This window comes from Pelodiscus sinensis, chromosome 3 (genome assembly GCF_052426305.1).
Source record: "Pelodiscus sinensis isolate ZL-2025 chromosome 3, ASM5242630v1, whole genome shotgun sequence".
NCBI classification, from domain to species: domain Eukaryota; kingdom Metazoa; phylum Chordata; order Testudines; family Trionychidae; genus Pelodiscus; species Pelodiscus sinensis.
Window position 1 is genome coordinate 39395580 of NC_143054.1, and position 12929 is coordinate 39408508.

General features: G+C 42.7%; 1 protein-coding gene across 1 annotated transcript in view; it reads left to right on the forward strand.

Moving 5' to 3' along the window:
* The window catches only part of MYOM2 (myomesin 2), a 106345-nt gene that overhangs the window by 21495 nt on the left and 71921 nt on the right, over nucleotides 1-12929 (forward strand). Inside the window, 4 exon segments of the mRNA XM_006137769.5 lie at nucleotides 683-771; nucleotides 1709-1759; nucleotides 2043-2207; nucleotides 7137-7298. Coding sequence (XP_006137831.3) covers nucleotides 683-771; nucleotides 1709-1759; nucleotides 2043-2207; nucleotides 7137-7298 — 467 coding nt within the window.

Sequence of the window (12929 nt, forward strand, 5' to 3'; positions counted from 1 at the left end):
CGTGGGGTTTTCTATTATGTCTTTGATAATTATTGTAAAAATCTATTCCATATTTTGCCACTTTATTTTGCTACTGTAAACTACAAGGCTGAAGATCTGTCTTTGGGAGGAGCTAGGAGCCCTGTACATTTAATTCTTTTATTTGACCCATCATCTGGTCCTGTTTATGGTCAGCAAGAGGTAAATTTCTGGAAGTAAGTGGCATCAGTTATTCCACTTTGTGGCATGTCACAATCGAAAATATATGACATGGCTCAGAAGCAAATGCGTGCCATTCTTATCACTCCAGCGATATCCATATGGTATGCCACAAAACTTGGGATCCTTGCATCACACACTTTTGAGTGTGCTCTGTTCTTTCACACCTGGTGTCCATAATCTTGCAGCCATATTTTTATCCCTTTCATCTGAGAGTTTCCAAATTAATTTTACACAATCAAAATATTCAGGGGCTCTTAAAAAATACAAAGAGCTCACCACAACTTTACAGCAGTGTGACTCCAGTGGAATTACTCCTGTTTGATCATGATGGAAAAAGAATTAAGCCCATTGTCCTTGGGTGGGGAAGAGTGGGAGTTATTTCAACACTAGACCCTGTGTGGCTGCATTTGATGCAGTGTAAATTATTTTTGATCTTATAATTTCATTTATATTAACAGTACTTTGTCTCTTTTCCCCACAGAGCTAATTTTGATGATACTGCTACCTATACAGCAATTGCAACAAATGTCCATGGACAGGTGTCAACCAACGCTGCTGTGGTTGTGAGGAGTAAGTCTTATAAAACAATTAAGCCTGGAATAAATATAATAAAAAAAACCTGTCCTCATCCTCAAAGGAATGCAAATTACCCTCCAAAGATGAGCCTGGGGACGTACATTTTTAGCTCTTCTAGACACTAAAATCCACAGATTTAATAGAATAGTAATAGAAATGTAGCCGTGTTAGTCTGGTGTAGCTGAAGCAAAATGCAGGACTATGTAGCACTTTAAAGACTAACAAGATGGTTTATTAGATGAAGAGCTTTTGTGGGCCAGACCCACTTCCTCAGATCAAGCAGTGGAAGAAAAGAGTCACAACCATATATACCGTATATATGGTTGTGACTCTTCCTCAGATCAAGCAGTGGAAGAAAAGAGTCACAACCATATATACCGTATATATGGTTGTGACTCTTCCTCAGATCAAGTAGTGGAAGAAAAGAGTCACAACCATATATACGGTATATATGGTTGTGACTCTTTTCTTCCACTGCTTGATCTGAGGAAGTGGGTCTGGCCCACAAAAGCTCATCATCTAATAAACCATCTTCTTAGTCTTTAAAGTGCTACATAGTCCTGTATTTTGCTTCAGATTTAAGAGAGACATTGGTTTCATGGCTCACTGCAACAATTTGTAACACATACTACTGCCTGCTAATTCTTGATTGCCCATGTCATTTTAAATCTTCATACAGCATGTGTGAAACCCTTGTACTCAACAGTATATGCCCTCCTTATAATTAATTCAGACATTCTGGTGATTTTCTACAAAACTGCAGAAAAGTGCTATTTGAAGGTAAAAAGGTTGTTCCTTACACCAAGAGAAGTTGGGTCAATAAAGGATATTGTCTCTCATATCCTGGTACCAACATGGCTACAACACTTCTACAAATAAGAAATAAATGTCACCCTTATTTGGGTTGATTCTTAACTGTCCTTGTTTACAGGATTCAGAGGGGATGAAGAGCCATACCCTGGTGCAATATTACCCATCCATTGTAAGTGTATTTCTTGTTTGTGAGAAAATGTATCGTTGTGCAATCTTATCATTGCCTGGCACCTGAGTACAGTAATATTTTTTTCAGCTCAAAATAATAAATATTGTCTCTAGCTTTCCTTTCTAAATGTTAAGACATGACAATGTAAGATGTGCATGTGCTTTTAATTTCCCAGCTGCAAGTATTGACTAGCAATATGCATCACCCATGGATTCTATTTACTGCTCTTATCGGGACAACAATCCTCTAGTGCTTAATATTCTCATGATTTCTCTGTGTGCAGTGCCCCTGTCATCAGATGTTTGCTTCACCCATATTGATGTTCAGTTTTTGGAGAAGTTTGGTGTTACCTTTGGGATGGAAGGTGAAACAGTTACACTCAAATGTACTCTGCTGGTCACCCCAGATCTGACTAGGCTTCGACCTCGTGTTGAATGGTACAGAGATAGTAAGTAAATTTTCACTTCATTTGGCTCCATTTAAGTGCATTTTAATTGTTCATGTGCAGATTCTCTCACAGGCTATGTGTGTAGGTTTAGAATTCACCTTCCTAACAGAAAAAAAGATTTATTTTGACAGTTCCCAATAGATCTTTTTTACTTTGTGACTATCTCAGATGAAAGATTTCCCTTCTTAGTCTGACTCTGCTGAAGTGAGCAAAAAACTGACATAAATAGCAGTGAAGAGCGAGAAGATGTAGGTGACAAAATACATAGATATGGAACAAAGAGAATTATGGAGAAGCCAAAGAAGCAGTTTGAAGGAATCTGAGCTTAGTGTCAAGACATAGATTCAGGTCCTGAGGATTTGCATAGGTTCATTGTCCTGCAGGGAAATAGGCATCTATCATACTATTTCAAAGGTGTAGAGATTTACAAAATTTACAATTTGTGTAGCTCAGATTGTGTAGCTTATTTTGAGATGCACCCATGCTGAGAGGAGAATGTTCTCATTGAGGTGAAGATTGGGCATGAAATCCAGGCCTGACTGAAGTCAGTGGGTATCTTGCCATTGGCTTGAATGAGGTTAAGAGTTTATTTCCTATTAAATCGTTTAGATATTGGAGTAAAGAGTATTGTTCTAATGAACATGAGTTAAAAAACTGACCTCTGACACTGACATCATGGGGAGGTTTATGTGTGTATTCTCCCACCCAAGAACTGCGGGGATTAATGTGATTATTATGTGATTGTATTGGATACTTGCTATATGCCTCAAATGTTGGCAGTGAAACTTTTAGGCCAAGAGATCCACTGCATAAATTTTGAGGGCAAGAAGGTTAATAATGGAATTAACATGATGGCTGTCTTTTAAAATTCTCTGATTTAGAAAGAAATGGGCATTGAACTCAAAACTCGGACTTACATTTATTATTTCAGACAAGTTATATTGAATTCTGGTTTGGTATTAAAATAATTTATTTTTTAATTAAACTTCTACAGATTTTATTATTCAAATGATAGACAACTAATGACCTGAGATTGCTCTCTGTGGTTTACTTCTATTAATTATACACAAGAGAATTTGTGTTTGTTCAGAATTAATAAGCTTTAGAGCAGTTCTTGGTCACTAAACTATTCAAAATATATAAGTCACTTGAGTCAAATCCTCTGAATGAAGTCTCTGACAGTAAAAGGCGTTCATTTAAAATTCCTATCTTATTTAAACCAATTTAAGATTGTAAAGAACTTGAACTGAAGTTACCTCTGAAGATTGTTCATTTAAGTCCAGTTTGGATGCAATTTTGACTGGTTGCAGATTTTCTTTAAAAAGTTCTAAAGTAATAAATACATTATAAAGATGGAGGGTCAGAATCTTCACTTGGTCATATGGGTATCTAAGGACTCCATGAAGGTCAAAGAAGTTATATCAGATTTACACAAAAGTGTAAAGAGTGTGGAATGTGGCTGACATTTTAGTAGAATATGTAACATGGGAAATTATAAAGGGAAAAAATGCAAACACTGTAATTTCTATCAGTGCATATGTGATTTAAACAAAAACTAGCTGCAATTTAAGGGAATATGTTTGGTAACTCAGAACACATGGTAAAGCTCTCTGTTTTCAGTGTATCTTGAGAAAAATCAAGGTTCCTGGCACTTCCAGACTTATTCTCAAGAGCTGTGTCTAGACTGCATCCCTTTTCCGTAAAAGGGATGCAAATTAGACATATCGCAATTGCAAGTGAAGCGGGGATTTAAATCTCCCCCACTTCATTAGCATAAAAATGGCTGCCGCTTTTTTCCAGCTCGGAGCTTTATCGGAAAAAAGCACTAGTCTAGACGCGGATCTTTTAGAAAATAAAGCCTTTTCCAAAAAGATCCCTTATCCCTCTTAAAATGAGGGATCTTTTGGAAAAGGCTTTATTTTCCAAAAGATCCGCGTCTAGACTGGCGCTTTTTTCCGTCAAAGCTTCATTATGCTAATGAAGTGGGGGAGATTTAAATCCCCGCTTCATTTGCAATTGCGATATGTCTAATTTGCATCCCTTTTACGGAAAGGGGATGCAGTCTAGACACAGCCAAGAACTTTCTGGAATTGACAGCATATAGCTCATGGTGAAAGAAACATATTCTAGTGGTTTCAGTATGGAAGTGAGAGCCTGGAACTCATATATTATGGCCACATAAGAGGCCATATAACCTGGGCCGGCCCAAGCCATTTTGGCTTCCCGGGCCCCAGGTGTGCGGTGCCGCTTCCGGGGCGCATGGCCCCACCTCCAGGCACACAGCACATGCACGTGGGAAGACACATGGTGCATGCACTGCCCAGTCGGCCCAGCCACCGCCGATGGCGTGCAGCCCAGGGCCGCCCGGGGCAGGCTGCACCTGGCCATGCAGGGCCCTTCGGCTATGGGGGGAAGGGTGCTGTTGCGGGGGTTAACATGGTCCTTGCACTGGGCGGCCACTGCAGCCCAACAGGAGTCCCCCATAGGTTGGCGCCCTGGGCAGCTGCCCAGCTAGCCCACCCCTTAGTCCGGCCCTGCATATAACTCTAGACAGACAGAACTCCTGGGTCCTATTCTAGTCTCTAAAGCTAATTCCCTCTTAGGCTTTGCTTGGGAAGTTACTGAATCCCCTACATTGTAAAGGAAGGCACCAATGTATATATTCAGGCACCTAAGTAAGTGGCCTGGTTTTCAGAGGAGCTGATCCCTCAGCCTTGAACTTCATTGGGATCACTGTGCTCTAGGTTTTTCATAAACTAGAAGAAAATTAAAAATAAAATGCAAAAGCTGGGAGGGTGGGGGGAGAGTTCAGCTTTCACTTCAGTCTGATCACATGGCTCTACCCAATGCAGTGAGCACAAACTGCAAAATGCATCAGAAGCAGAATCTGGTACATTATTGTCCAGCCCCGCTAAAATGCTAGGCTCGAAGGGGATGCTGGTAGGATGAGACCACGACTCAAAACTAAAGAAAAATCCTGGTTTTTATTGTTACAAACACTGGCACTCATTTAACTTTTGGGAGAGTTCACCTAAATATAATTTACAGTCAACTGTAGTCAATTACAACTAATTACAATTACCTATGTGGACGCCAGATAATCATTAAAATAAAAAACAAACAGATCACAAGGCAATAACAAATAATTCCCTGGGGTTTTTCTAAATCACAATAACTGGCAAAGTGGACCCAGGGGTTGACAATGGTAAGGTTAGTGCTGGTCTCATTCATGGAGGTAACTATTTACACTTGTTATCTAAATGTGGGATAAGAAAAACTATTAGTGGTCAATTATGTGTGAATGGGTGACTAACAACTCTTGTCACCTCTAAACCAAACTTCCAAGGAATAACAATCAATGAACATCAAAGGAGACCAAAGCAGGTCAATTACAGAGTTGATGGCAAACAGTATGGGAGTGGATTATAAGTTTCAGAAGACAGCAGGAACACAAGGGCCAGCCACATGCTCTCTGACTGCCTCCACTTTAATGGACCAAACTCGAATATGCACAGCAAACACTCCGGAGCAGGGGAGCAAGGCATCTGGGTGATCAGGCCAGGCGTTCAAAGGATGCAATTCCCCAGTGAGAGGGGTCACCTGCCTGTTTTATCATCTGCTTGCAGATCCAGCTCATTGGATGGTTTTTGCCACAGTGGGAGGAGTGAAGAGGGGAGAATAATTATTCTGTTTAAGTTTTTATGCTCTTATATGGAAGATGTTCCACCCTGCTGACAGAGCCCCCTATACCTGCTCCTGCTTGTGAGATCTCCTGTGGTCAGCTCGCAATGGGCAGCCATTTTGTATGATTCTGCCTTGGACAGTTATATAAAGAGCCCATGATTAAGAGCTGGAAAGAGGTCTCATTGCAATTACCTTGTACAAATCCTGAAAGATTCCCTTAAGAATCAGGCATGTGGAAGTGCCTGGATAATGGTATAACTTCTTGCTTCAATTTATGTAGGCATGTAGCCATATATTCATTACCCAGCCCTTTACTGTCAGCTTTATCACTTAAAGATGTGGCACTTTTTTTCCACCCACCCCCCGTGAAGCTCCATGTTCTATATATATATCTTTGGGCTAAAATGACTTGTCTGCAACCTTTTGGACATCTGCCCCAAAGTGTATTTAAGCAACAGGGCAATAATCAAGCATAGGGCTGTAGCTAAACTTTGCACATAATGCTGTTGCATTGATTATAATAGCACTCAATGGGTTAAAAATCAAGAGTTCTCCTATCAATTATTAAAAGAAAGTGAGACAGAGGGACTTCCTTGGCCAGCATAAAATATTCTGCTCGTTTCATCACTCTCATCTCACTAGTCAATCAGACTAATTTACATTAATCGCAGGGCACCACCTCTGACCTGTGAGAAATTCAGATTTAATTGGATTCCCTGCTCAGCAGGCATGCCTGGAGGATTTAAGAGTCAGTGTGTCTTTACAGCAAAGCTTCAGATTAAATTGAAATTTGGTCTTTAAATGTGCGGAAAGAAATTTGACTAATCTGACATTTGACCTGAATAAGCAGAAAAGTGTGTTTAAAATTAAATACATTACACACTGCTGTTGTTACTGTGTACTGTAGGTTTTCACAGAATTATTTCAAAATGGAGCTTTAAATATTTTCTTGTCAGTATATTAAAAATGATGGTGAAGGAAAATCATTTTCTTTAGTGTAACAGGTACAGCACAAAATAGTTAAATTGTACATGCCTCTCCCCATACTCACTGGTGAAATGAGTTTGCAGGGCATAGCTTAATTCGTGTGTGTGTGTGTGTGTATTCATAATATCCACATATAACCATGATGAGTAAAGTTGGCATAAACAGCAGACTGTGCCACTAATTAACAAAGAAGTCAACTTTGGTGAAGATTGTTATTGCTAACTCATTGACATATACTTGATCACAATTCCCTTCCAGATGTGCTACTAAAAGACTCCAAGTGGACAAAAATGTACTTTGGAGAAGGCCAGGCAGCACTGTCTTTCACCCACCTGAACAAAGATGATGAAGGCTTATACACGCTGCGAGTAATTACGAAGGGTGGAGTGACTGAGTACAGTGCATTCATGTTTGTCAGAGGTATGTTTTTCATGCTTTGTTTTGAGAGGGCTTAGCAAGTAGAACATTTAGCTCTATAGTATAATGAAAGAAGCCTAAAAGAAATGAAATAAAAACCTCAATAACAATGGGAGATTTCAACTATCCCCAGATGGACTGGGTACATGAAACCTCAGGATGGGATACAGAGAAAGTTTTTTGAAACCTTACATGACAGTTTCTGGAAGCAGCTGGTTCTGGAACCTAAAAGAGGAGAGACAATTCTTGATTTAGTCTTAAGTGGAGTACAGGATCTGGTCCAAGAGGTGAATATAGTTGGAGCACTTTGTAATAGTAATCATAATATAATTAAATTTAACATCTGTGTCAGGAAAAAAAAAAAACAACCACACAGCAGCCCAACACTATGACATTTAATTTCAGAAAGAGGAACTACACAAAAACGAAGAGGTTAGTTAAACAGAAATTTAAAAATATAGTGCCAAAAGTAAATTCCCTAAAAGATGCAAGGAAACTTTCCAAAGACACTATAATAGAGGTTCAACTTAAATGTATACCCCAAATTAAAAAACCACAGTAGGAGCACCAAAAGAGTGCCACTGTGGCTTAAAAACCAAGTAAAAGAAGCAGAGATAGATAAAAAGGCATAATTTAAAAAGTGGAAGTTAAATCCTAGTGAGGAAAATAAAAAGGAGCACAAACTCTGTCAAATGGAGTGTAAAACTATAATTAGTAAGGCCAAAAAGGAATCTGAAATAGAGCTAGCCAAAAACTCAACTAAGTACATCAGAAGCAGGAAGCCTTCTAAACAACCAGTGGTGCCACTGGACAATAAAGATGCTAAAGGAGCACTCAAGGATGATAAGGTTACCGAAGAGAAACTCATTTTTTTTGCATTGGCCTCCATGGCTGAGGATGTAAGGAAGATTCCCAGATCTGAAACATTCTTTTAGGTGACAAATCCGAGAACTGTCCAAGACTGAGGTGTCAGAGGAGGTTTTGGAGTAAATTTGTAAACTAAACACTAACAAGTCACTGGGACCAGATGGCATTCACCCAAGAGTTCTGAAAGAATTCAAATGTGAAATTGTAGAACCACTAACTGTGGATTGTAACCTATCCTTTAAATTATTTTCTATACCTACTAGAGGATAGTTAATTTTTACAAGTGACTATAGAAGTGGTACTGTCTATTACAGGTCGGTAAGTCTAACCTCAATACCAGGCACATTAATTGAAACTATAGCTAAGAACAGAATTGTCAGACACATAGCTTAATATAATTTGTTGGGGAAAAGTCAACATGATTGCTGTAAAGGGAAACCACGCCTCACCAATCTATTCAAATTATTTGAGGGGATCAACAAACATGTGGACAAGGGGATCCAGTGGATATAGTGTACTTCGATTTCCAGAAAGTCTTTGTCAGGGTTCCTCACCAAAGGCTTTTAAGCAAAGTAAGCTGTCATGGGATTAGAGGGAAGGTCCTCTCATGGATTGGTAATTGGTTAAAAGATAGGAAACAAAAGGTATAAATAAATGATGAGTTTTCCGAATGAGAGAGGTAACCAGTGGTGTCCCACAGGGGTCTATACTGGGACCAATCGTATTCAACATATTCATAAGTTATCTGGAGAAAGGAGTAAACAGTGAAGTGGCAAAATGTGCAGATGATACCAAACTGCTCATGACAGTTAAGTCCAAAGCAGACTATGAAGAGCTTCAAAAGGAAACTAGGTGACTGAGCAACAAAATGGCAAATGAATTTTAATGTTGATAAATGCAAAGTAATACAGATTGGAAAACACAATCTCAACTACATGTATAAATTGATGGAGACTAAATTAGCTGCTACCACTCAAGAGAGAGAACTTAGAGTCATTGTGGATATTTGTCTACAAACATCCACCCAATGTGTAACAGAAGTCAAGAAAGCAAACAGAATGTTAGGAATCATTAAAAAAGGGATAGAGAATAAGACAGAATATTTTAGTGCCTCTTTAAATCCATGGTATAACCACATCTTGAATACTGCATGAAGATATGGTTACCTCATTTCAAAAAAGATATTTTTGTATTGGAAAAAGTTCAGAAAAGGACAACAAAAATGATTAGGAGTATGGAACAGCTGAGGTTGGGATTAATTAAACTAAGACTTTTCATTTTAGAAAATAGGAGACTATATGGGGAATATGATAGAGGTCTACAAAATCATAGCTTGTGTGGAAAAGTGAATTAGGAAAGGTTATTTACTTGCTTCCAAACCAAAAGAACTAGGAGTCAGCAAGTAAAATGAATAGGTTGCAACCTGTGGTACTCCTTGCCAGAGGATGTTGTGAAGGCCAGGTCTTTACCAGGGTTCAAAAAAGAACTAGATAAATTCATGGAGGATAGGTCTATCAATGTCTATTAGCTAGGATGAGCAGGAATGGTGTCCCTAGCCTCTGTTTGTTAGAAGCTGGGAATGAATGACAGGGAATGGAGCATTTGATGATTACCTGTTTTGTTCACCCCCTCTGGACCACCTGGCATTGACCTCTGTCTGATACTGGGCTAGATGGACCTTTTGTCTCATCCAAGATGACCATTTTTATGTTCTTGAATCCAAAGCATAGCACTATATAAATATGGAATTTATTCAATGTTCTATAGTGTGGTCACATTACACCAAGAGGCAATTCAAGTGGGATTATCCTCCTGAAAATATGGTCCTTTGAGACCCAAAGAGCCTATCCTTAATGGTGGTACAGCCTACTTCTTTCTTTACAGATGGCTACTTTTTCTGCTGACTGGTGCTGTACTATGTAAGGGTATGTCTACACTATCCTCCTATTTCGAACTAGGAGGGTAATGTAGGCATACCGCACTTGCAAATGAAGCCCGGGATTTGAATTTCCCGGGCTTCATTTGCATAAGCGGGGCGCCGCCATTTTTAAAACCCTGCTCGTTCGAACCCCGTGCAGCGCGGCTACATGGGGCACGAACTAGGTAGTTCGAACTAGGCTTCCTAGTTCGAACTACCGTTACTCCTCATTCCACGAACTAGCGGGGTAGTGTAGACATACCCTAACAGAGCAGGGCTTAGTCTGTTCCTGCCTTCTAGCAAAATAGAAATTAGGTCATAATTCGCTGCTTGTGTATTCAAAGTGTGATTTTTTTTTTTACTTACATTTCATTCACCAGCATCTTCATAGTCCCATGAAGTATCCCCCCTTCTGCCAGGACTTTGAGGGCCTGATCATCACAAAGGTCTCTCTTTTCTGAGATCTCTGAGACTAGCCTCAGTTAGACCTGGTCTGCTCTCCTTCTCACTTCTTTCCTGTTTCCTTCTCATCAGTTTCCAGCTGAGGGATTAATTGTCTCTTTAGGTCATCTGCCCCTCATAGCTGAATAGATAATTAACTTTAATTAATTACTACACTCTGGCTTCTCTGGCGGAATTAATTGCTGTCAGAATGATCAACCTGTTAACTCAATGCATTCTGTCATAGATGGCTTTAAATGTGTCTGCACCCAACCTCTCCTCTTCACGCTGGCTTTTGCTGCTGGGCTCACTAGCTGGATCAGGCCATTTACATTTTCAAGTTCAGGGACTGTGGTTATGCCTGACCCTTGCACAGAGGGATGGGGAATTGATTCCATGTACGCTCCCTTCACTGTACCTTCACCAGAGCCAATCACAGTCCAGCACTATGCGCAACACTTGGGGAAGAAGGGAAAAGAAAGGTTATCTTGCCGTAGGAATGGTTTTTTCACAAGAGATATGGATGAAAAGGAGAGGAATACATTAAAATAGAATACAGGTTAGAGTTTGCCCTTATATTTGCATACAGCTCCCACTGAACCCAGCCTGAGATCCCAAATGCATCTCTGGGCAGAGCTGGCTTGACATTTCTTTTGTTTTTAAAAATGAGTACATTTCTGCCTATGCAGTTCTTTAATTATGATCCTTAGCAGCTGTAAATTGGTGTAACTCCACCAAAATCAAGGGAGATATGCTGATATACATCAATGAGGGTCTGGCCTGTTCTATTTAGAAGTGTACAGTGGATGCATGTGGTTTTCCTCACAAAGATTTCTGCTAAACCATTCCATTTATTTGGGTAGGTGGATATGGGTAGTGGCCAGGTTATCAATATTTTCCTGATTTGGCTCTATGGCTACAGTGCATTTCAATGTCCCTGCCCAGAAGGTGACCAATCTCAGGGACCAGGCCTACAAACTCTGGCTCACACTATGGGGATAGAAACATCTGTGTAGACATTCAAGCTCAGGCTCCGAGGCCAGGAAGTGGATGTTTTTTAGACCCTGAGCTCCAGCATGTGCCTGAATGTCCACACCACTATTTTTACTACTGTAGTGCAAGCCCCATGAGCCTGAGTCTGTGGACACAGTCTCTGACACTCACTGCCATAGGATTGAAAATGCTGTGTAGATGTACCGTGTCCCCAGCAGCTGCACACCCTGCTTTCACTGGAGCCAGGCTAGTGGGGCTTTGTTACGGGGTCCACAGGCTCACCCCGCTCTGGGCAGCCCCGCTGCCCCGGTTGCCGTCCCAGACGCTCCCGGTCTCCATAAAGCGGCGCCCGGTCAACCCTCCCTGTGGCGGGTTTACGGGTGCGAGCGTCTCGCGCCCCCTCCCTTTTTGGCTTCGCACTGAGCCGAGGGCGGAGGGGCTCCACGGACCCTCCGCCTTCGTTTGCCCTCCTCGTCCCTGACCCCAGGGTTCGTTGGCAGGGCCTGTTGAGGGTGCGATCACCTCCCGACCAGTGACGGCAGAGAGGGTTCGGCGAACCCCGAGTCCGGGCCCCCTCCTCCGGCCGGAGGGAGAGGGCGGGTTATGGCGTGGTTGGGGAAAAGGGAGTGGGGTCTTGGTCCTTGGATGGTTCCTCTGCTGGTCCAGTCCACCCAGTTCCTAGCTCTCGAGGGTTGCAGGGAGGATGGGGGAGCGGGGGACCTGGGCCCTCCCTCACCACCGGATCCCAGCCCGAGGCCCTAAGTGGAGTTTGGCGCCTAAACGTCGCCCTCCACGACGGACGGGGCGGCAGCCCTCAACTCATCCGCCCACAGGCGCCAAAAGGGCCCTGCCTCGGGCTCCTTCCATTCCCTGCTGGCCTGCCCCGGAGATGGGGCAGGTCGGGGTTCACTCACCGCGCCAGAGTCTCCGGGTCCGTCCCAGTGCGAGCCGCCAGCTGCCGACGCCGTCCTTCCTGGTCGCCTGGGGGGCCGGGAACTTGGTGCCCCTGGAAGCCAGGGCCGCCACCTCCTCGTTCCTACCCCCCCCTCCTGCTGCCCATCCACCACCTTTATGGGCACCGGGGAGTGACGTCCGGGCGCTCCGCCCCACCCGCACAACGCCGCCGCCCCCGCCCTCGCCCCGGCATGGGCCCGTGCCTTGTTCGGGGCCGCAAGCCGGGGCGGGCGGGCTGGCCGCTTCGGCTCGGTCCGCGCCCTCCCCCGGTTCCGGCGGGGTGCCCCGGTTTGGGCTTGCCGCTGCCCTGACTCCGGGTTTTTCCGGCCGGTTTTTCCGGCGGAAGGGGGAGTCCCGTCCCCTCCTCTAGTGCGGACCCCGCCGGGTCCGTCACACTCCCTTTAGTTGCCCAGATGATCCCTCGAGCGAGGAGGTGAGGGCGGTCCGGGCCCTCCCTCCCT